Source organism: Scomber japonicus, chromosome 14 (genome assembly GCF_027409825.1).
Source record: "Scomber japonicus isolate fScoJap1 chromosome 14, fScoJap1.pri, whole genome shotgun sequence".
Taxonomy (NCBI): domain Eukaryota; kingdom Metazoa; phylum Chordata; class Actinopteri; order Scombriformes; family Scombridae; genus Scomber; species Scomber japonicus.
Genome location: NC_070591.1, coordinates 28,280,870 through 28,305,847, shown reverse-complemented (window position 1 = coordinate 28,305,847; position 24,978 = coordinate 28,280,870). Strand labels below are relative to the sequence as shown.

General features: G+C 39.5%; 1 protein-coding gene across 1 annotated transcript in view; it reads left to right on the top strand.

Annotated features, from left to right (window-relative positions):
• Positions 1 to 14,687: 14,687 nt before the first annotated feature.
• The window catches only part of b3gat2 (beta-1,3-glucuronyltransferase 2 (glucuronosyltransferase S)), a 51,489-nt gene continuing 41,198 nt past the window's right edge, over positions 14,688 to 24,978 (top strand). The window contains exon 1 of the mRNA XM_053333711.1: positions 14,688 to 15,221. Within this exon, the coding sequence (XP_053189686.1) occupies positions 14,688 to 15,221 (534 nt within the window). The remainder of the gene's footprint in view (positions 15,222 to 24,978) is intronic.

Genomic DNA, 24,978 nt, shown 5'->3' with positions numbered 1-24,978 from the left:
AGGAGAAAATTGATAAACAGGGAAGACAGTGAGAGAAAATCTTTATTGCATTTTCATTCAGTCTGTCTGGTGAGAAAGGATGCTCAAAAACAGGGTTATTCTTTTGGAGATTTGATTTTAGAAGCGCAGAATAAATTCAGTACACTGCCAAGTTCTCCCTCTCTGCTGGGAACCAAGAAGAAGCGATTTTGCTCTTCATGGCCTTTCTCACATGGTCTAATATTGTTCAGCTTTCCAACAAATGGCTAAAGACATCATTAGAACGAAAAAACGAATGTCATGAACTCATAAATGTGTTTTGTTCATGGATAGAGTCAAAATCAACAGTGATTCAGCCTGAAATCCAAAAAAGAAAGAACCAGCCCGAACCAGCTGGTATACCATAACTTCAATATTCTGCCCAGGTTTGGATATTTTGCACTGCCTTTGAAGCAGTTTGACTGGCTACGATAATACACAATCTGACTCCAATAATTGTAAATCTTGTCAAAGGCATTCATGGTGCTGCACTCACTTGTACGCACAAAAAATGACAGAAGTGACCGTCGCACCAAAACAATGAAAGAGTCAGTTGTTTAAGCAAGTGCCCCCAAAACGACTTATATTTACATTCTACTAATAGAAAAACTTGAACGGCTGTAGTAATGATGACGAGAGTAAAGGAGGAAGTGATGTCCACATAAGGAGGAGTTTGGGGTGAATGGATTGGTCCACAAAATTCCCTTCTCCATCTACAAGTCAACATGTTTTTATAAAAAAAACATTATTGTAACAATGGTGATCAGAAAATGCTTATATGTGGGACTAGTCGTGGTTCGAGGCAGGTTATGGCACGATCGTTGGTGAGAACAGGCATTGGTCTGGCAAAATCCCTCTAATTCAAGGACTTTCAAATTTCGAAACAATGGATACTAATAGAAAAATGAGCGGGAAAAAACAAAGAACGGATGGTCTGGCACGAAGGGAAAATCACACGGACATGGACAAAGAAGTCGAGTCAATGAAAACGAAATTCAAAAAGATGATGACCATGGAGAAATACCAACTCAACACTCGACTCTATTTGGAATGTAATGAACAAAGTCCTGTTAGAAAATGTGTAAGTTCCAGTCATATCAAATCCAGGGGGAGGGGGAGGGGGAGGGGGGGGGGGGGTTGCGCCTTGGTGAGATAGAGGAGAGAATGGTAGACATGGACACATGGACATCTTTGGTATTTAATGTACTCATTCATCACTCGTCCCACAGCCACCTACAGGAAAACAACCTTGCTCCATTCTGGCCTGCTTTGTATCATTCTCAGTCGAAGAAAACATCTTCAACACACCATTGAAGACAGAAATCCACGGCCAGAACAAGCAAGAGTACTTCAATCACAACTATGAGGAGGATGTGCTGAAAAAGAGAGAAGAATACATTCTGATTGAAAAGAAGCTTAAGGAAAAAGTAATTCACTTTCAAACTCCACTGACCAGCATGCACGATCACTTCATTAGCGGCACAGTCACCTGCAACAGAGGACTTAACAAAACTGGGTTTTGTCTTTGATGAGCCCTTTCACTGGACTTCGGAAATAATATTAGAACCCTTGCATAAACTTGTGTCATGGAATACAGTCAGAGCAAGTCAGTCAGTCAGAGCAAATTCGAGAGTAGCTCAGAGGATTCTGCAGGGCAACTCCAGCTGATGCAAGAACAGAGGTGTGAAAATATTTTTCCTCCTCATTAACGGGACTGTAGTAAGTCATATTATTCCCCGTGGTTAAGTCGGTGTTGAGATATGAACATAACCAATTAACATTTTCTAACATAAGGAAAGAACTACCCTCTTCTAACTGACTGGTTAAGACATAACAAGGCCATTGCTCACATTGCGTAGAAAGTGAGCCACACTTCCCCTTTCCTCGCCCTTCTTTTTGATGAAAGTGCCCCACTTTGTGGCCTGTTCCCCTTTTTTCCAAAGGTGATATGTCACCTTTCATACCCGATGTACTGTTTGATACCGTTTACTGTTATGGTTTGTGTGGTTTCTTTGTTCTATCTTATGTGCTCTATTTTTTGAGGTCAGGATTTGGGTGTTCTTAGAATGGGATAAATGCACAGTCTATACTGTAATGTACTTTTATTGAATGTGAATGGGCTAAATAATCCAATGAAGAGGAGCAAAATGATAGCAAAAATGAAAAGAGAGAAGATAGATATTGCATTCAAACACATTTGCCTCTGAACATGAGAAACTAAGGAGAATGGGTGTATGAAATAGAGGTTCTATGAAGCGGCCCACAAGCTACTTAATTACTAGCCTGGAGACTTTGGAAACAACAGGCAGGCAGAACAGTCTATAAAATCAGAGACTGTGTTACTTATAGGATAACTAACACTCTGGATGGGATCCAGAGAGCCTTTGAAACCTATAACAAATCCTTATACTCTATATATGATTAGACAAAACCAATCAATATACAGACAAAAACATTCAAAATTATTTAGATCACTCATTTAGTGTAGAAACAGAACAAGGCACTTAACTCCAAAAGCACATTAGAAGAATCTGACTAAGCATCGACTGGTGCCGATGTGTTCCCATCTGATGGTACAAGCCTATGAGAGAAAACTGCTACCCATGTTTAACACCATTTTTAATTATATTTTAAAAGAGGGTGCTGCACCCCAGTTTTTACATCACTCATTCTGAAAGAGTGTAAAGATAGGACTGATTGTCAGGATATAGACCTATCAGTGTTTTTAACACTGACTACAAACTCTGCACCTCCATACTGTCTACAAGGTTGGAAGGAGATCAGACAGGATTTATAAAAATACAGGCAAACCCATCATAACATCAGGAGAGCCCTTCACACTTTCCACAAAATTTAAAAAAGAAAAAAATAAGTTACATTTTTCTAAGTTTAGATGCCTAAAAGGCTTTTGATGGTATGGATGCAATATTAATTAGTATCAAATCCCATAGCCATACAACAGGGCTGTAGACAGGACTGTCCGACAAGCCCTCTACTTTTCAACCACTTCATAGAACCATTCACCAAAGCAGAATACAACATGTTGTTATATTCTGACCATGTGCTGATTTCAGTCACGGAAACTGGCTCCAGTATACCACAGCATTCGAACATTCTGAAAATATTATTTAGGCATAACAAAAAACACTGCTATATGATGATATTTGATGAACATGCTGCAATGAGTGATCTCAAAAAATTCAGAGAGTGGAAGAAGCATATATCAACTTTTTTTTGGAATTACAACAAAACCCAAGGTTAAATAGTCAATACTACAGCTACAAAAAGAGAAGAAGGGCCTGGCTTTTCCCCGTTTAAGAGATTATTATCAGTCAGCCTAGCCTTTATCTATCAAACACTGGTATCAAATAGAGATTGTGTTGTGTAGTGTGAATCTTGAAGCAATGCAATGAATTTATGTGGCAGCAATGAGACGTCTTACCAATGGGGGACGATATTTGACAGAGAAAACGGCTCAGCTACCCACGAGCTGCTGTAGATATGAAACGTAAACATGAAGAGGTCAAGTTTGACGTTGGACCTTTCAGACTAAAAAGCCACAAAGTTCATTGTAAATAATACGCAATACCTCTGCATCCCGGCTTCTTTGGTTCCCTCAGAGCGTGATGTGTTCCCAGCTGCTGGATTGACTGTCACCAGTAGGCTGAATCAGTAGGCTGGAGTTACTTTACTTTGTTAGGAGAGGACAGTCACCACTGCAGCCTTTAGGTGAGTCACTCTTGTTGTTTTATGAGGCTCTAGTTAAATAAGCATAGTTGTGAAGTAACACTATCTCTTTCACTCACTCTCCCTCTTTCTCTCTCAGCTGGGTGAATTCTGGATTTGTTTAACGTTATATTTTGGCAAAAACTGGCCGTCCTGAGTGATATTATGTTTTTTGATTAAGTTGTTGTTGGATTTGATTGTTTTTTTGGAATTGTTTCTAAAAAAGGCTCAATTGTGTTTAAGAGCTCCGTATCTTTTTTCTTTCAGTCAAACAGAACTTTAACTGCCTTGTTTAAGAGGATTATTGTTGGACTATAAATTATTGGAATGACGATTTAACTGAGGAAAACACACACCGTATATTATATTTTCATGGCATTTTTAAGATGAAACAAAACAAAGATTAATCGATAATTGATCGTTGATTTTCCAGATGATCGATAAAGGAAATCTCTTCAAATGCCCATCCCTAGCTGCGACCTTTAGTAAACTTCTGTACTCCCTCTTACAGTACGTAGCTAAGGGGAAGAATACTGAAATAGAGACACACCAATACAGTCACTCCTTGGCTGCCCCAAAGAGAAAGATGAGTTGGCATCAAGTTCAAACCCATGGATTAATCTCTCACTTAATGTGTTGAGGGACGTAGTAAAGAGATTTCAGATTCAAATAGAGATCGAGTTACTCAATTGGTCAGCATATGGCCCAGATTTCATACCAGCATCCCAAGACTCTGGATTCAGGCAATATTTTCAACATGGAAATACAGACATAGAATTGTTATGAACTGGGAGTTGGATAGCTTTTAGAATATATACAGATATATGAGTTAGACCAGATGGATTTCTATAGATACTTAAAGCTTCGTGGCTATTTTTGGAAAGAGATAAAAGGATCCAAAAGAAACGTCAATGCTTACCAAATATTTATTGACGTGATGTGATATTGATGCGGACTGATGCCTGGGAAGCCCAATTCTCCTCTACAGACTCTTTACCCTGAAGAGACTTTTGCTGGAAAAACATGAGTCATTTCTTCATCACCCCTAAGCAGAAATCCAAACAAATGGGGACTGCAGTGCCATGTTGGAGGGAGTGTGGGACAACAATGGTGGACAACGCATACATATACTATATTCTGGACATGTCCCCTTATCAAGCCATTTTTGGAGGAGGTGTCAGAAATAATTTACAAAACACTTGGTTTTAATGGCTGCATGTAATTCCCCACCCTGCACCTTGGACTCCAAAGAATTTGAATCCAAGTCATACATACCTCCTAAAAGTCCTTGTGGCAGCCAGCAAGAGAACGATTACAAAATGCTGACCTCAGAAACAGTGCCTCCCAGTGGACACTATTATAAATACTGCAAATCAGTTCGATTGAAAAGAATAAGGGCTACAACTCTGGGGAAAATAGACAGCTTGTAAGGAATTATTTTTGCAGATACCCTATAACATATGATATGTGATCTGATGATGATGTGTCTCTTTTGAGTAAAAAAAAAAACGACACTCCTTTGTGTCATTTTGGAGTGCGCAAACTATTTTGTCATTTTATTTGGAGGACTTGGGTGTGAGGTAGATCTGTTAAAGAAAAAAACAGCTTGATTGAGATGTTCAAACCTAGCCTTTAAACACCTGCAATTTTGCCAACTGCTGAATCCCTGCAGAAAGTGGGCATGATTGTTAGATTCTCTGTTACATAAAGTTATCCCTATCGATCGATTCCACCATTAGAAAGGAGGTTTCAGATGCTGCACTTGGTTTAAAACACATTGATCATGGTGTAAATGTTTTAGATGGTGGTGGTGTTATTGCTGACAACTTGGCGATGCTCTTTTTCTCAACACCATTATTGGCTTGGCTTTTAACAGCCACACACAGATTACAGATGTGCACATCATAGACAGTAGCTGGCTCCCTTTTTCTAATACATACTGTACGAAAATTGGATTTGACAACATAAAGGATCGCAATAAATACTGAAGCAGAGTCATTAACATACCTGGCAAACCCTAAAATCAAATGGTTGTCACATGAAACACTTGAAAATTCATGAAACATATTATATGCAAGCCGTGTCCCCTCAGTTAGCTGATATATTATCACATTATTTGTCATTAAATGTGTGTATAAATACAGAAACAATGCCTACAGTACAATCCAATACAACAGTCCTGTTATAAATTATACCTAAACCTTCTATGTAAGACAGTTATATACAACAGCACCTCCACAAGCTACTGTTTGAAAATGACCCATAGAGCTGAATCAACAACTTGCATCACAGCATACAGGGGATTCTATTTTTATTGTCTCACAGTAAGATACAGTAAATGGAAAGCATGTCTACAATATTGTATGGATATTTAGGTAACAGCAGACATTTGCAGCTAAAAAGTGTTCCAGACTTTGGGCGGAAGCACACAAGGCAATCAAGAAAACCTAGAAGTACGTTCTGCAGCCAGTCTCTCAAAGTCACATTTAATCCTGCAACCGACAGACTTTATCTAATGGCTCCAAGTGCCATTTTCTTGTGGAATCAGTCTGTCAAGTTGACACAAAGAAAAATTTTAAACCCACTTCACTTATCACAATCAAGCAGCAAAGTGTCACAAAGTGGGCGAGCTTCTCCATGCAAATCTGAAGGTTGAAAGCTTAGATTGAAAGTCAATGATGGCAAATTTGTCTTTGTAATTAAAGAAATGACTGTGTTATTATTTTGACTTCTAAGTGTCTTCTTATTATAGGAAACCCTATTGTTTCTTTGTAAATAAGCTTCAGCCATCAATGTAGTGTCTAAGACCCAGTTGTCATTATAACTATGTGACTACAATACACTAACAAAATGAGCAACTTTCTATGTTATTTTATTTTATCCATTACCTCAGTAGAGATTAAACACTCCCTGAGCTGCCAGAGATTTTCATCTGAAAGACTTGAGGCTGCCCGGTTACACTGACATTAAACCCGATAGCAAGACAGACCTGTCAAAAATCTGTCCATCTTGTAAGGAAAGTTACAATGAATTACAACTTTTTTCCCTTTTGTGGCTGCAGGCATCATTTCGAACATGGTCCTCACCAATTGAATTACCTATGTTGTAAAAGGGCAAACCACTTTATTAAAATGTAAAAGTGTGCAGATATCCGTGATATTGCTAATAATCCCTCATGACATGCACACAACTAAGTCAAGTACTGTAGGTAATAGACGAGTGAAGAAACCCAGATGGATATTTACAATTAATAATTTGGGCAGAAATTTTAACTTTTACCTTTTTTTCTCTTCTCAATAAAATAACTAAACTATTGGTTTACAACCTGTCTAGTTGGCGAGTTTCAAAACTAAAAAAGGTGTAATCAACTGTTTTCCTAAAATGTTTTCTTGTCTTAAAGCTATGGATTACCTAAATCCTGCTAGCCGTGCTTGAAAGCATACTTTTTTGCGGTTTGTACATTAAAAAATTAACTTTTTCCCATTTCATTTTAGTTTTTTAGTATCAACACTCCCCCTCCAAAAGTCTGTCCACCCACAGTTTTAGGACTGCTTGAGTTACTTTGTAACTTGTGGCAGTGCTGTACTGCTGTATAGTCAGTAGATGATGCTGATCGACAGACAGAAATAAATAAACATGGCAAGATTCTAATTTTTCAATTTTTTTTATTTCATTAAACACAATAAATATAGTCACAATAATTATGTCACAATAATTATGTTATCAACTTATCGTACATTAACGTAATTATCAACATCATCATATCTACATATCAACTTATTGTGTGATACATGGATATGACCTTGGTCTTTTTTTTTTACCTCAATATTGCCTCCCTTCACATTAGCAGCTAAGACTCTATTCATGTCACATTGACTAAGCAAGTAGTGTCTTCCATTCCTCACTGTGTACGTCCTGAGTGGAGACTGTAGAAGAATTAAAGGTAAATAACTCTGTCTCCGACTATAATGGCAGTCTGTGTTTTACAGAAGTATAGCACCCACTCTCCCACCCCCCTTGTATTATATTGTCAAATGACAATGATATTGTTTATTGCGATTATTTCTGAGACAATATTAATTATCAGTATCTTAACTGAGCTCCTCTTTATACATTCAAAATCCAAACCATTATTCTGTCAGTGCTCTAAACTAAGAGCTTAAATACATACATTTTAAATCCAGCCTATGTCTGTTGTTTTCCATCTTATTTAAGAGAATGTCAGGAGTCAGCCCGACTCCTTTAACATCTAATGGAATATTACACTCTTGACTTTTATAGTGCTGATGCCATCAAATGTCAAGCGGTGCAGATGAATTTCATCGCAGAGCAGAATGTATCAGGTCACCCACCAATCTGTAGAAGTGCTGGACAGAAACTTATTTCTATGCTAATGGTGTTGACAAATGTGTTGTGAACTGGTTGCCATTTTTGAGCGGATTTGAATTGTCCCCCCGAATTGAATTGTACTGTGAATTATCATATAATTACATTTTCAGCCGTGATTTATGTGCACATCGGGGCCGGTGTGCTCCAGTTAATTGCTCGTGGCATTTCTGCAGCTGGTGTGACTCCAAACGCTGCAGGATGTTTCTCTCCCAGTAAACATCAATCTTTTTCCTTGCACCCCCCAACCCCCCCCCCCCCCCCCCACACACACACACCTTTTCTGTTCTTGCTTTCATTTTTCATTCATTTGTTCTTACTTTCTTTCGTTCTCTCTTGCTGTCCTCCTTGCTTTCATTCTTTTATTCTTTGCTTTTTTTCTTACCCATTTTGTCTGGTGATGCTTTCACTTGCTCCTTTATACTTTCCATCTTCCGCCATCTATCGCGGCTGTATTTGAAGAGGATGACAGTGAGGTACCCTCAGGGTTATATAGTAGCTCTGCCTCTTTCATAGCAGGAAGACAGACACACACACACACACACACACACACACACACACACACACACACACTCTCTGTCATTCTGTCAGGCTGTTTTTTGTCTATTCCAGCAAAATACATTGACACATTCCCTGTCCATCTCTTTTTTTCTATAGCCTTCAGTGTATCATCTTGCCAATACAATACAATATATACTGTACTGTGTATGTGGGGTGGGGTGGGCATCAACAGATATGGGTCTTTAAATCAGACTATTTCTATATCAAAAAAATTTGCTGCATCTGCATTCATATCAGCATAGAAATAAATCCTGTATATGTGTACATGTGTGCATTGGTTGTTCTTCAGTTTGTCTCGATAGTGGTGCACTGTCTCCTCTGTAGACCTTGCTCTCCTTCCTCTAGCAGCGCTTTACCACGAGCAGCCGAGGCCTCAGCCGTCCAATTCACTGTGTTTCACACCGCTGTGTGTCACCTCACTGTGAGTCCCTGGCTGCCCTCAATCACACAGACTGCTGACATTTGACATGATGTTACGTAATAGCCAGGCCTTTGGGGTCAAATCAACAGCATCTCCAAATCTAACCCTACACCAGTGACAGGCAGCTGACTCAAGTCTGTGTCAAAGGTAATACTGCTGGAAAACACATCATCAGGGCTGACTTTACTGGGATCAGCTTGATTACTGGTACATGATGCTTTCAATAGCCACAATATAGAAAGCCGGCCAGGACTGCGGTACGCTCTGAGTGAGTGAACATTTAATGGGCTGGATTTCTTGAAAAAGAAGTTTGCTTTTGTTTTTTTACTGTGTGACAAACTGCTCAGGTAATGCTGAGCAGATTGTAGTTGTAAGCTGTACAAACAATTCTCTGCCATGCTCTGGGGACAGAAATAGAAAGAAAAATGGCTGGTAAAAACCCTTAACAGTTCCTTCAGAACACAAGGAACAGGCACAAGTTAGCAAACGGGCAAACATTAATGGCAAATGAACTTGATATATGTATACTGCAAGTTCAAACTACTAATCAGTGTTTTAATTTTAATCAGGGTAAGGTGGTTTCAGTGTAATCAGGGTTTAAACATTAAGTGTCACATATACACATTGTACTACACTAAGTGAGCACTTTATTAGGAATAACTATGCAATCTAATGCAATCTAATACAAGAGCTCTGCCATCAATTCTACTTTAGTTTTCTCAGTTTTTTTTGGCATCGTCAGAAAGTTGATCATTCGTATGTTTATTATTGAGGTTGTGGTTGTTGGGAATGTAGTGGAGTGTACTATATTAAAAAGTGCTTCTAATATTTTGCCCTGCTCATGTATGTTAATGGAGTTAACAAAATATTAGAAACATTTTAAATAAAACGGAATTGACAATGTAGTCAGGTATTGCTAATTTTTCGCTTAACTCTGCAGGTCCCCTCAGCTCTACAGAGCCTTCTAGTCTATTTAGGACAATTTTTTCCTTATTAGCTTTATTTCCAGTCAGAGCAGGAAGCTCTGACTGGAAAAGCTGTGACAAACCCACTTTACACCTGCTCAGAACCAAACGGTAGAAAACCCTAGTTAGTTATTAGCTAGCTTTGTTTGTCTGCCAAAGAAAACTAGCAACTAGCTACTGATTACAGTTATACATGTAAAGGCAAAAGATGCTGATATTTTTCAGATGGTTTGGTGGAGACCAACACAGAGCTCAAAGTAGAGTGAATTTGGACTTATATTGGTTAGGTAGAATGAAACATGTCTCCAAGTGAATGCTAATGTTGCCCCAGGTAACTGACATGCAACTGCTAGCTAACCGTTTGGTGTTGTGACATGTAAGAAATATAATAACTTCTTTTTCATTAATCCATAAACATGACTTTATTGATATTTGTGGATTAACCAGCTAGAGTGAATGGTTTACACTTGCAAATGTAGCCTAAATAGCTCAGACAAAATGGAGGATTACTATATTTAAGTATTTCAGTAACCAAAAGGTGCATTTTCATTATATCAGCTAGCCTCTGTTATTCTCACTTACCTTTTACTGGGATTCTTTCTAACACTGTTTTCTGCCTGTTTCAGTCTCCATAAGAATTCTGCCACTGACCAATCTTTTGTTTTTGGCAAAGCTTTTTGTTTTTGTAAATTATCATTTAATTTAGAAAATGATTCCTTGGCATTGACAATTAACTTCACACTGACATAATTCTTTAGAGAGCTACTGTTCAGCGCCTTGTGCTTTACATACGGAGTGGTTGGAACATACAGTACCTGCAGCAGGATTGCTTTTGTACAAACAGTTACAATTATGTATACTTAAGTACATTCTCATATTATATCCACTTTTGAACAAACTGTCCTTGCAGATGTCTATCATTTACATACATACACACACTCAGATTCACTTCCTATAAATAAAACAGCATTCATAATGTGGAGCAAGGTGATTGACAGGGCAGCGTGACAGCTGATTGATAGGTGTGACAGCATGACAGGAGGAGGAGATGGGAGAAGATTTTACAAAGATTATTGCATCAGGTAGGACGTCATGACTTGACATTGGAATGAGATGATGAGTACAATCTTTGACAGCGGGCCTTAATGGAGCAGCATGATTTTTCTTATACCATGGTATAAAATTGCAGTAGTTTATAGAGTTGATGACTGAGACCAATTACTCAAATATGAAATCTTACTTTCAACTCACTCCACCCAGGTCAATTAAAAAGAAACATGTCTCATAACACTTTTCTTTTTTCCAATCCTTCTCAGACATAAATTGAAAAGATAATCCAATATTTCCATTTACAGACAGCAATCCTCTTGAGGTTCAACATCCTGTTTTTAATATCCTACATGAAATGAAAATGGTGTCCTTCCTCCATGTTAGTTACTATTATTATCTAAAGCAATTCCAATCAAAATGATCTCATTTAAAAATTGCATTTTGCTTGATGAGTCGTCTTCACTGCCACAATGTGCATTGTGTGTGAGCAGATGGACGAACATGCAATCAAGGTTGATAAAGCATGACAATTTAATATTGCAATACAGCCTATTAAACCATTTGCCATCCTCACATCAGTCTCTTAAAGTGATTTATCTTTGGTAAGCCCATTACTTGGTTTTCACTCAAATCACAGAGCGTGAGATTGATTAAGCCTCCAACAGTAATTTTGTTTGAGGACATTGTAATACCAGATAACTCTTAAAGAGCCAAATATTAGAATGCTAAAAAGTACAATTGGTTCTTACAGACAAATCCCACCCACCCACCGATCTCTATTTCCAAGCAGCTACCCAATCCAAGAAGACAAAGAAGAACAGGGCATCAACCTTCATTGTCATTTCGTAGCACTTGTATTGAAATGAAACTGGACCTGTATACTGGGAGCTGTGGGCAGTCATGGTGGGTGCCTGGAGAAGCAACATGGGGTTCGGCATCTTGCTTAAGGTCACTTTGACGCATGGCTAGAGAGAGCCGGGGAATCAAACCGACAACCCTGTGGCTGATAGACAACCCACTCTACCTCCCGAGCCACAGCGGCCCCAAACAATCAAAGGTGCTTTGATCCTGTGAAATTATGAGCTTGTTTGCCTGCAATTAGTTTGGTGTGAACCAACTCTATTAGTGTGGCTCAGTGATTTCTCTTCTCTTTCCCCCGACAGATCTCTTGATCCGTGTTGCGTGCATAATTAACCGTCAATGATCAGCTTCTCGGCTGAAGTGGAGAACATCAGTAAACCAGGAGGAAGTTCCCGCACATACCTATTTCAAGGACCTGTAAATGAATCCACAGGAGACGACTGACCCCTGTTTGATCCAGGTCCATTCAGGTGAACCCCGTCTGAGAATCAACTGTTTTTAGATATGACTTTGTACAGTCAAATAAGGTGATAATGACACATGGGAAATTGGTAATTATATAATATCATCATCAGGTATTCTTATGAAATGATCAGACTACACAATGTTTTTGTCTTTTGAGAGAGAGACACAGTGGACAACAAGTTAGACCTGAAAGCACCAACGACATTCTTTTGCAATTCTGTTGCTTTGACATGTTCGTAGTTGTTCTCCTTTGGTAAACGTCATACAGCACATTGTAGAAATTGTCAAAGTAGATGAGAGAAGGCGTAAACATTCTGTCATACTAGTCTTTTTACTGGGATGCTTTGACATGTCCCAAATGCTTCTTGAGTCTTCCATTGTGGCTCACTACAATGGTTATAGTCGATATAAATAAAATGGTTGCACCCACTGTTTTTATACCAGACATGTTCAGTTGAGTCATTGTGTTACTTTCTGTAGTCCCGGCATTGTATGTTTCTTCCCTGTCTTGCTATGTGGAAAGTTTTCTACATGTATACGTAGATCTACAGGTTCTAGTTTGAAAAACATAAACCTAAACCATTCCAGCTTCATTTAAATGATTTATATATAACTACATACATACTACATTTATTATTGAATAATGTGCCAAATGTTTTCTCACTTCATCGATTCATAATTTGCATATCATACGTTCTTTTAGCCCAAGGTCTTCATACTCTGAACAACAGTTTTTAAACCCAAAGATATTCTGTTTGATACTATTATGTAAGACTGAGAAAACAAGGGATCACATTTGTTACCCCCCCCCCTATTTTTTACCTTATATAATGATATAAATGGTTAATCAAAGTATTGAAATTGTTACAGATGAAGTTTCTGCCACACAGTTACACAGTTAATTGCCTCAGCTTTATTCATATTAATGTTATGAGGGCTCTGGGTGTCCATGTAGCTTATTGTGGTTTAGGATTCATGCCACATTACCACAAGTTCCTAATATAATATGTCTCAGATACCTTAAGTACATTATGTTGCATGTCACCTCTCCCTCTCCTCATGTTTCCTGTACTGTGTATCTATACTGTGATATATACAACGGGATTTGAATGCATGCAGGACACATTTAGTTAAGATATTTTATTGTCCTTTCGGTTGTATAGTGTTTTACAGTGTAGCATAAAACTAAACTTAATGTGAAAAGAGGAAAGTGAAATGCATGTTTCCAATTAATGTATTTCTCAAATTAAATGATTCCTCTTTTTTGTTTTGATCAGTGTGTGGACCCTTGGAATCCCACTCAAGGACGCCTTGAGGTATTTGGGTCCCTTGAGTCCTCATATCAAGTCCTCCTATTTTTTATACAATAATTTATTCTTAACAAACACAGCATGAGATTAAGTAACACAAGCTTCTCTTCTCTCTCTTGCTGTGTGTGTGTGTGTGTGTGTGTGTGCGTGTGTGCGTGCGTGCGTGCGTGCGTGCGCGCGTATCCATGCCTCTCTATCAGCTGGTTTTATCCTCAGCGGACACTGATGCGCACAACATAACAAGGCCTTTTTCCCTTTCCCCTCCTCTCTCCTTCCTTCCCTCCCTCCCTCCCCCCCTCCCTCTCTCTCCTATCCTGCTCTCTCTCTCCCTCTCTTGCTCTCTCCCCGTCCTCTCTGTCTATGTCTCTCTCTCTCTCTCTCTCTCTCTCTCTCTCTCCCCAGGTCCTCTCCTCTATCCCGTCTCTCCTCCTCTGCTCTGCACCTGCTCCTCCCCTCCTGCCTTATTATCCTCAGACTCAGAGCAGCGCTCCGTCCTCGCCAAGTGATGCTCCTCGGCGGCGCACATCGGTGGGTTATCACCGGCCGCTGCAGGGAGGACCTCTCCGGCTTGTTTTTCTCCTCTGGAAACACACACTGACGGACCTCTGGATATGGGAATTTAACGGGGCAGGTGAGAGTGAGCTGGAGGAGGATAGGACGGCGAAGAAGCGCTCAAGTCCCATCCGAGAGAAGAGGAGGAGGAGGGGGACTCCGGGGAAACAGTCCCGTCGGGACGGGGGGGGACCACAGTGGATGCTTTTGTGCTTTACATAGTTTGAAATGGACTCATCGTACTGGTTTTTGTTGTTTGGTCATGAAAAATAAAGCAGAGGATTAGAAAGCAGGGCTTTCAGGAGTTGCGATCGGCGCTTTTCCGTTTGAGATGGAGTGAAAGAGAGGGCGCACGGTAACTTCAGCCTCGCCATGAAATCAGTGTTTTTCAGCCGCTTCTTCATCCTGCTGCCCTGGGTCCTTATTGTCATCATTATGATCGATATCGACAGTAAAAGGACGATCCGGGTTCCGGCCATCGGTCGGACCAACAGGGCGCAGCGGGCGGCCCGTACCGGCGCACCGGGAGCAGGTGGCACCCAGAACCAGTCCGCCCTGCCGGTTATCTACGCCATCACTCCCACTTACACCCGTCCGGTGCAGAAGGCAGAGCTGACCCGGCTGGCCCACGTCTTCCGCCAGGTGCCCCGGCTCCATTGGATCGTAGTGGAGGACTCCACTGTGCGCACGGAGCTGGTGGCGCGCTTCCTGGCCCGGTGCGGTGTGCCATACACGCACCTGCATGTGTTCACACCCCGCAGGTTCAAGCGCGCCGGGATGCCACGCGCCACCGAACAGAGGAATGCGGCTCTCGCGTGGCTCCGGCAGCACCGGAGCAAACGGGACGCAGGGGTGGTTTTCTTCGCGGATGACGACAATACGTACAGCCTGGAGCTGTTTGAAGAGGTAACACACTGCTGTCCTGCTCGGTCATCACTCACCACTGCATCAATATGTGCGCTTCACCTTTTAGCTTAAACTAATAATAGTCAAGTCAAGATTTATTTGTAAAGCACATTTGAAAACCACCTCAGTTGACAAAAGTGCTGTACAGTTATTAAAATACAATATAATCATGCACAAATATAATAATGAATAAAAACAATGAAAGGAATTGTAAGAACTCAATTTAAAACAAAAACTAAATTAGAATAAAAGAGAAAGTAAAAAGAGAAAGTAAAAAGCCAAGGTTACTCCTAGCTGGGACTAAAAGCCAAGGAGAAAAAAAAACATAATGAATATTACTACTAATAATAAGTGTAATAATAAGCCATGAGGTTTATTAAGAAACGTAGTAAAAGCTAAATCTACGCTACTAGTTAAAGTCATGTAATGAGAATTTTACTTATGCAGTCTACTTTCAGCAAAATGTAACAACAGTAATTTCAGAAAGATGAAATCCATATACATATATTTTACAAATGAAAAGTTAAAAAAGTGATGAAACAGTTTTGCTGCAACAATCTTACATGGTCTGCTATGATCAGTAGCTGATGGTTAGATATAGTGCTGCAGATATTACTGAGTCACTTCACTGATTGTAGGATTTTTGGGTACTTGTGCCACTGATAATCCACATTTTAAAACAATCATCATTCTCTCATAATTGTCACTTGTGTTCACATTGGCTATGTAACATAGGCTCTATTTAAAGCCTCAGACATAAACAATACTCCTTATACAGAATGGCCGCTATCAAAGTCATATAATTCTACAGCCTTATGATTAACATTAATGCATTAACATGCCAACAGCATTGTAATGTTGTAACTGTTATGCTGATGTGCATGAAGCTAAATTTAACTGCTCCACATACTGCTGGAATGTTTCATCTATCATATTATCATATTTGTTTATTATATGTTTTGTATGTAAATTATTAATTTGTAAAGTACTGTAGTAATAGACAATGGAAAACACTCTAAGTACCTGAAATGAAGGTGATGTCACCACTGGAATTTAGTACTGGTACCTTGATGAATGTCAGAAACATCCCTCCACTATAAATAGACAGACCTTACATTGGATTTTGTCCCTCAGATTTATGTATTGATATTGTTTATGTAGTGATATTCAGTCACCTTTATTCACAGCATCAACACCATGAGGGTAAAGGGTCTATTTCCTGCTTTTCTTGCTGTGCTTTGAGCCGCACAGGAGACATCATTTGCAAGCATTTCCCAAATGGGATAATCTCAAAGGAACGGAAACATAGGAATTCAAAGATTTTTCATGTTGATGAGATCCCACTGGAACCCTGCAGGAGGCTCCAGACCCTAGTTTTTATTAAGCCAATGTATTTCAGTAAAACTGGTAAAACTGTATGGATGTTTGGTGTTAAAGGAGCAAATCTATGTGTGTGAGAGAAAGAGAGGGAGAGAGAATGACAGAAACAGAGTGGGAGCTGAGTGAAGGCTAAAAATGAAGAGAGGAGTGTGTGTGAGGGAGAGTAGTGACAGAGATATAAGAGATGGATGTGGAGATGATGGTGCTCAGGGTGTTTTGGGGAAGAAAGGTTGCCAGTTTCGAATCTCAGTAGCACCACTGTCCAATTTTCTACTGAGTTTAGGATTGATAATCAGGATTGTGTGAGTGTGACTGTATATGTGAGTTTATACACGGGTAGGGATGACATGGCTTGATGAAGATGTGTGTCTCTTTTAGATTGAAACAAATGATATATATATATATTTTTTTTATTCTCATCAATGTCCAATTTGTCCCTTTTCATGCCCTGAAATTCTTACCTCCATAAAAAGTCTTTGAAGACACATTTAGACCAGTATGAAACACTGAGGATCTTCCGATGTGAAGTACTGATAAAAACATATCGACTTGTTGTAGTCTGAGAATCTGCGAGTTGAACAACAGACTGGATGACAAGCCAGTAACAACCTTGAGTATTGGAAAGCTGATACATCTGTGTAATGTAAGTCGAGTCTTCGTCTGAGAGCGTGCATTGGGGCGGGGGGGTGGTCTCTTTGCACGTCTGCTACCATTTATGTTAAAACCACATTGTCGTCTTCCAGGTAATGAAGAAAGACAAGTCGATAGCAACAAAGGGAGAAGCAACAAAGCAATCCTCTCCCTCCTAAATAAAAGCAAAAAAACACAGTGAATGAATGCTTCTCTGATTGCTGATTGCTCGCTCTGATTACCACCATTGAAAGATGGCCGGCCATAAATGTGAAATTGCTATCATTTTCGAGAAAAAAAAAAAAAAATTCATTCATTTCTTTTTATATAAATAAGCCGGGAACTCTGCACCGAAGAATGCAGTAAAAACTAGAGTAGAGAATATTGATTGCTGAAGTGTTTGATTTACATGTAGTATTAAAAACCCCATTTTGTCCCTGATGATGAGGAGTCCATTGAGAAAATAATTTGCTGTCCTCTATCTGTGTATTTTACTGCCTCTTCATAAAAATGAAAATTACATGTTTTCGCTGCAGCATGTTAATTTTGAGAAGGCCTTTTCCTTCCATCTACGAATGCGTCTTCCACCTGCATCTAAAATGTGTTCTGCAAACAGCAGGGTAAAGCGAGGGCGCATTTAGATTAAGTGTGATTGATGCACTCTGTTTGAGCTCTGCTGCTTTTCCTTCCTTTTACTTGTTTGGATAAAAGAAAACAAAACCCGTTAAACCAGAGAAGACTGTTGCTGTTCATCAGTAGAGAGAGAGAGAGAGAGAGAGAGTAAGTTGTTGGAAAAAATAGTCAGTTTAAGGAAATTAACACCAACATGAAGTGAGCACAAACTGCTGGTCTTGGTTGGTTTTAATGAGAAAAGTCCATCATGCTTATCTAGAGCTGCAGTAGCACCCAAATCTGGGTAGAAACAGAGGTCACATTCTGCTTTTTGTGGTTTTCTGTTGAGTTTCTGTTCTGTTGTATTCTGTTTTGATGTTAGATATCAATATTAAACATGGTCAAAGTTCCAAAACTTGATGTTAATGTAGGTAGAAATGCTCCCTACAAATTAAAAGCCAGGATTTCAATCTGCTGTGCTTCTGCATTGCAGACAAAATGATCCACATGACCATAAACGGCCGCCAGTTCAGTAGCATTAATGCTAAAGCTAACGGTTGTTTTCCATGTGTTATTATGTTGTCCACTCTCATATTTTCAATCTGAACCAGGCGGGGAGTTCCAGTCCTTTGAAATGAGGCCAACGCAGAAGTAACTTAGAACTGCATTCTATCAAAAGGCCACCAGGGGGCGACCGTTTTATGTTCAAAAGGACTTCCGTCTCTATACAGGTCAATGGAGAAAACTTCTCACTTGATTTATAACCTCAGTAAACGTTTTCAAAATGTGTTTATGGTCTCAATCGCGTGATTGACAGGTTGATTGCCCTATTGTCCCCGAGATCCAGCCCTCGCAACCTATCACAACCTCCCCCGCTCCGCCCATAGCTCCGCCTCATGCCCATATAAGTAGAATCCGTGTTTTTATTTTTCGAAACTATTGGCTTCCGAGCAGCAGTCCACAAACCAATGGGTGACGTCACGGATGTTACGTCCATTTCTTTTATACAATCTATGATCTGAACATGTTCCGCGGGATTTGAGAAGTTGGTATTTCAAGTAAAGAGGAAAAGAGGTGAAATCCTACTACTAGAGTTCATTTACGTAGCTGCCAGAGGTTGGACGAAATGTGACTTCTGAAAGCTGACCAATTAGAAGAGAGTGGGCTCATTAAGAGGGGGGCTTAAAGAGACAGGAGCTAAAACAGTCTGTTTCTGACAGAGGCTGAACTGAGGGTCTGCGTAAAGAGTCAATATGAGTATAAAAAGGAGTTTTTTGAACTGTAAATCATGCAAAGATATTCCAGTAGAGCTCCAGATTTATAATATAGACCTGGAAATGTGCAAAATATATTTCCTTTAATGTAGTAGAATTTTTATATCATAACTCCCTTTTAGAACCATATGATTCCAATATCTTTACTTTTTTAGGATTTTGCTGCATCAAACAAAACAAATGCAGGTGTAATTAAATAGTTTACGTTTTTTCAGGCTAAAGAAATCCAGCTTTATCCAGAACCTCATCCTGTCTTTCGATGGCGTTTCCCTCCATTGCAACCCTTGAATGCAACACTTGGGTAAAAATACCCATCATTGTGATGCCAGTGTGCTGTAGTCGACTCCACTCTGACGCATACTCTAGATTCCGTGCCTGTGGCTCAGTGTAAAGAGCATCTGTTCGATTTGTTGATAGCACACTGTCTTCTCACTGTCCTCCTGCCTATTTCATTACCTAGCTCCTCTGTGCAGGTAATGGCCTGTCATAGAGAGATAATAGGCTGTCATACAGCAGTAATAACCTGCAGAAACTGTCTGCAGGCTTTAGACTGATGGCAGTTACTGTGCTTATAGTGGGTGGCAGCTCCTTAATAGAAACCTTCACATCATTCTGGGAGGAAAAAAGTGGAATTCAAGCAGCTAAAATATGATTTTAATGCGACCTGTTGTAATAATATTTCTACAGTAATCCATTGTGGATTTTTCACACTATACTAGCAATGCTTTTGTAGGAACAGAATAGGTTTTTTCAGTAAAAGGTTAGGTTCAGATTTTCTCAGCCAATCTTAATATAATACTGTTCATTGTCAAAGTTCATTGAAACCAAAGTTCTTCTGTGGCCATGAAGCAATACCTTCATATAGCCTGACTACATAAATGTCACAGTCGAGCCATACTTTATATCTCTTAAGTGCAACAGAGATAAAAATGAACAAACTTGGAGCATTAAAAATGATCTTAAGTACTGCAGGTCACTATATTGTTGTAGCATAATACCTAAACAGACATTAAATGTGTGAAAATGTGCTTCAGCAGCATTACACAGCCGGTATAGACAGCTGTACTGATTACAATAGAAAGTGGTTTTCTAAAATACTTTGTGTGAGACAGATCAGTGAAAAATGTGACAGAAACTGTGTAGAATAGCCTTTATGTTTCAAATTGAATCCATTTGTTCTATGTTGCTTCAAAAAACCAAAAAAAGTAAACATTATTTATACTGAGTATTATTCACCACACACATACACACAATGCATTCATTGTATCCTTGAGGTCTAACAAAGATGTTGAATTCATTTCTTTCCTCATAAAACATTTAAAAAGTATTTTAAATCCTGCATTGTTGTTTTTTGTTGCGTGTGCACAATACAGACAAAACAGGGACCCACTCATAGAAATTCTGCTCTATACAGCATCTCCACAGGGTACCTGTAAGTTAGCCAAATCAAGCATATCTTCCTCCTGGCAGCTGTGTGTGAGTTTAATTCCGGTGGTGTGTACTGGCATCAAACCTATTACCAGCAAGTATCCAATCACCACAGCACAGCTCAGAGGGTAAAACGCTGTTAGTGGACAGACAAAGATTGATTTTAGTACTATAAAATGTAACATTGGAAAATACTAAATTATATAGATAACTCAAGGAGAGAAATACATGTTGATATTGTGTTATAGTAGGATTCTGCTTCTTAAACTCCCAGACTCCCGAAGCAACACAAAAGAGATAATTGTAACATGTACACCCTCATTTCTTTCATTATAGTTGTATAACTGATCATTTATGTTCTTTATATTTAATAATGAGCACAGGTAAGAATTATGACTCAAAGCCATGTTGATTTAACCAACTAAAAGAACCAATTTCACTAATATTCTATTAATTTATCTAATATCTACTGTAGAGTAAAGACAAGTCATTTCTGACCTGCAGATGTCCAATTAACAAATGAGCAACCCCAGCTGGGACAGAATCAGCCTCATTCTTGACTCTGGGTTGTTGATTACATGATGTAGCTGCCTGAGCTGTTTAGCTTCAAGAGCGGGATACAAGCTATCACAGAGCGATGATGATGAAAATGTGTAACAAGCCCCCCCCCTCCCTTCACCCCCCCTTATGAAAAAAAAACATCGGTACGTAGCAAATGTTTAACAAGCCTCCCCACGTTCCTCAGAGAAGTCAGGTGGAAAGGCATTTTGCATCAAGACGAGACTTTAAGAGGCGCACACGCTCCGTTTCCGCACGTTAGTCAGGTCTCAGGTCTGGCACGGTTTATTATTCACGCGACACGTTCCGGCTGACTCACCTCCCAGCAGTCAATAAGGTGTCAGGAAATGCAAGACTGCTCATTTAATGCCCTCCATGCAATTACGCCTTGATTGCCCCCCTTAACACACACTGCTTCCTGTTGGTTTTTTAAAGTGATTTTGCATTTCTGCCCTCAGGAGTCAGAGTGCTGGCATCATGGGAGCATCCCACGCTTTAGGCTAAACTAACATAGTGTTTAAGCAGTTCGAATAATACAGGTTTTGTGTCCTGACTTTAAATTTTATTTTATTTTTAAAAAATGCTAATGTTATGGGAACTCATTATTTCTTCCAGAAATGTATTCTCTTGAGGACAGACAAGCCTGCTAAACAGCATTTAAACCATCATTGGACAGTGTACCCAGAATAATGGGATTGTTAGAAGTTCGCTAAGCCACAGTGAGTGAGGCTTCAGTGATGGTTTTTGGGTTATTTTAGTATAATATCTCCCAAAGCACAGTGGGAGGATTTGTGTGGTAAAAGGCAAACAAGAGAGAACAACAATGCCCGATTCATGCCTGCTTTGTCCATCTTTCCTAATGTGTTATAATATTGGTGAGTCAAGTGTTATATACTGGCTAAAAAAAGAAGTTTAAAGTGGTTAGAAAGACCAGCAGTCAGGTGGTCCAATGGATTTTAAACCCAAACTACCCCTCACTGTCCATCCCAACTTTGACCTGTACTGTTCTTAGTGTAGTTGAACTTCTTTTTACACAATGAGGGACTATCACAGTTTGGGTGGACACTTAAAATAGTCTGGGTAAAGTGACCATCTGTCTCTTACCACTTATCAAAAGTCTCTGTAGTAATGTCACTGTATTCCCAGGTCTCAGCTTTCACTTTGACGAGTGCCAGTTAGGTGGTTGCCGGGAAGCTTTGGCTCCCATGGGAAATTATATTTTGAGGTGACCATATCAGATGAATGGTAACATTCAAGAAGAAGAAGCTAAAAAAAAGGAAAGGATATAGTGTCAAACTAAACTTGTGTCCATCGGTAAATGCCTTACAGCGTTCTACCTCTTCGCCCAGTGATATAAAGGGTGTCATTTTGCATCACTGTATCAACCAGCCGTCTTCACCAAACTGGCTCTAAGGGAATGTGTGTTTAACAAGCGCACAATAACTGTACAGTAGCTGAAAAGACAGTGAACCGTTACAGTGGGTGACACCGGCAGTGGATTCTAGTCAATACCTATTGTGAGTCATGCCAAAACTGAAGCTCTGTGCTTGGTCGATATTGTCATCACTAGTGATTAGTTTCAAATGTACTGATGCGAGCATGTGTGTGTGTGGCAAGGCTGTGTAGTACAGTTTGTTTGGTGAAACCCACTAGATCTTGATTTTTTGTGTGTTGGTTATTTGCTTCAGTATTGATTTTCCTTTGTTGGTAGTGGTTTGATTATCATTTCTTATGTGGTGATTCCTTGCTTGTTTTGATGATCTTTGTACAGTATGTACTCTTTGTATATTAATCTGTTTCAAGCAACCATGGGAAAACATACATTTGATTCAAGTTGCAAAAACACAGACACAACCTTTAAAAGAACTCATGAAATGCCTCTTTGTTGATGTATAAATGATGATCTAATAAAAATCAATCAAAGATTACAAAACCAAAGATGACAAAGTGTTTTACAAGGACAAAATGAAAAAGCAAAACACTTTTCCAAATCGTAATAAACTTTTTGAATAAAACATTTCAAAGCGATTATTAAAAAAGCCTTTTGAAAAAAATTACTTTTCAGAAGAGATTTGAAAGACGACAATGATTTTCGCAAGAATGAGTTCATTGTTTTGACCTCAACTCTGTTGGGTCACTTTCACAGCCGAGGAACCCACTCTGACTCGGTGGGGTAACAAGCAATCAAGAAAATTAAGTTGAGCTTTTTCCTCCTCCTCATTCCTGAAAAGCTGACTCTGGGGATGGAGGATTTTTCAGCTGACGGCAGCATCGCAGAGCTGTTTGATTCAGCTGCAGCAGCCTGTCAGCCGGCAAGACTTTCCTCAGACCTTTTTTGAATAATTGAACTCCCCCCGGCCCTGAAAGCTCCACAGCAGTCACATTGACTATTTTAGGGAGCAGGTACCGTGGCAAATGCTCTGTGCTGAAGTGTGACTCAGGATACCTTTCTTGAAGGGTGCCATGCTTGGTCTAGTATTCCTTTATTAGTTTTGATATGGTGTGATGGCTTCTCAGATTGTATATTAGTGGTGGAAATCCACTGTTGCGCTGAAATGCAGCTCTTTTCAATTTCAAGTCAGAAGGCGTTGAAACTTTTAAGAATGTGTGCTTACATTCAATATCTTTGATAATTCGTCTTTGCAGTTAAATTAGAATTTCATTATGCTTTCATAGTGTGGACATTTCCTTCTCTCTAAGTTATACATCTCATTGGGGAGTCAGCTGGTGGTAAGGGATTGGGTAAAAGACTTTCTATTTTTAGAGGAAATGGTCCAAAGACACACATGCAAACATTAAGGATGTATTTGATCAAGTGTCCAAGCAGCAGAGTCCAGGCCTGTAGAGAATCGCAGGGCAATGGGGACGCAGCACAAAGAGAAACTGGTGGGATAAAAGAACCAGAGCAAAATGGGAAATTCAATTTCCTCAAACCCCTATGAGCAATTATCATAATTACATAGTGTAGTCGGAGACGCAAAGGGGGGTGGTGTTGTAATGTCAGGGAAGCGAAGCAGAAAGGAGAAGAACCTCGCTGAGAGAAATTGTTCTCAGTCGGGCTGGTGGGAGGATAAGGATGGAGGAGAAAGGAAGGTGACGGAAAGGTTGAAGTCTTTTAAGGGCCAATGTAAATGTAAAAGGTGTTATGCACCAGCTCTCTTGTGTCTACAGCCGTCTATTTTCAGTTTGCAGTTTGATTGAACACCTTTCCTTTCCTGTGCTTTCTACTCCTTCATCAAATCCCCTGTGTCCAACAGTGACTTGGACACATTTAAAAGAAGCTCATATTTATAGAAACTAATTGAAATAAAATTGGCGTTTTCATCAACGGGCCTTGTGACGAAGGCCATGTGCCAAAATATGTCTTTTACCTGCATCATCAGTTTACCTGTTCTTACAGCTTGTTACTTCTATCAAAGAGGTTATTTATATCTCAGAAATTTAAATTCTCACAGAATAACTTTTTTTGGACCCATATCTGGGGTTTCTGTCATTGGCTGAATATGGATGTTGTTGTAATTGTAACACATTGATCATTGGCTGTTATCCATGTTGACTTAGGATGTGTGCAACAGTAGATGGAGATTTAAAGGAATAATTTAACATCTTGGGAAGTACACTTTAACATCGGCCCTGTCTGTTTCTATGTATGGAAATTTAGTCAAGATGGGATTAGTCTAGCTTAGCATACAGAGTGGAGGCAGCCAGCCTGGCGCTGTCTGAAGTGAAAAAATACACTTATAACTCAAAGGCTGTCTAAACTTCACAATGTTTCATTTGACCGTCTTAGAACATCGTGCCAAAAGGGCAATGGTTGAAAATTTGCAACATTTTCAGAGATCTCATGTGTGTTGTTCTCATAAATGAATGAATAA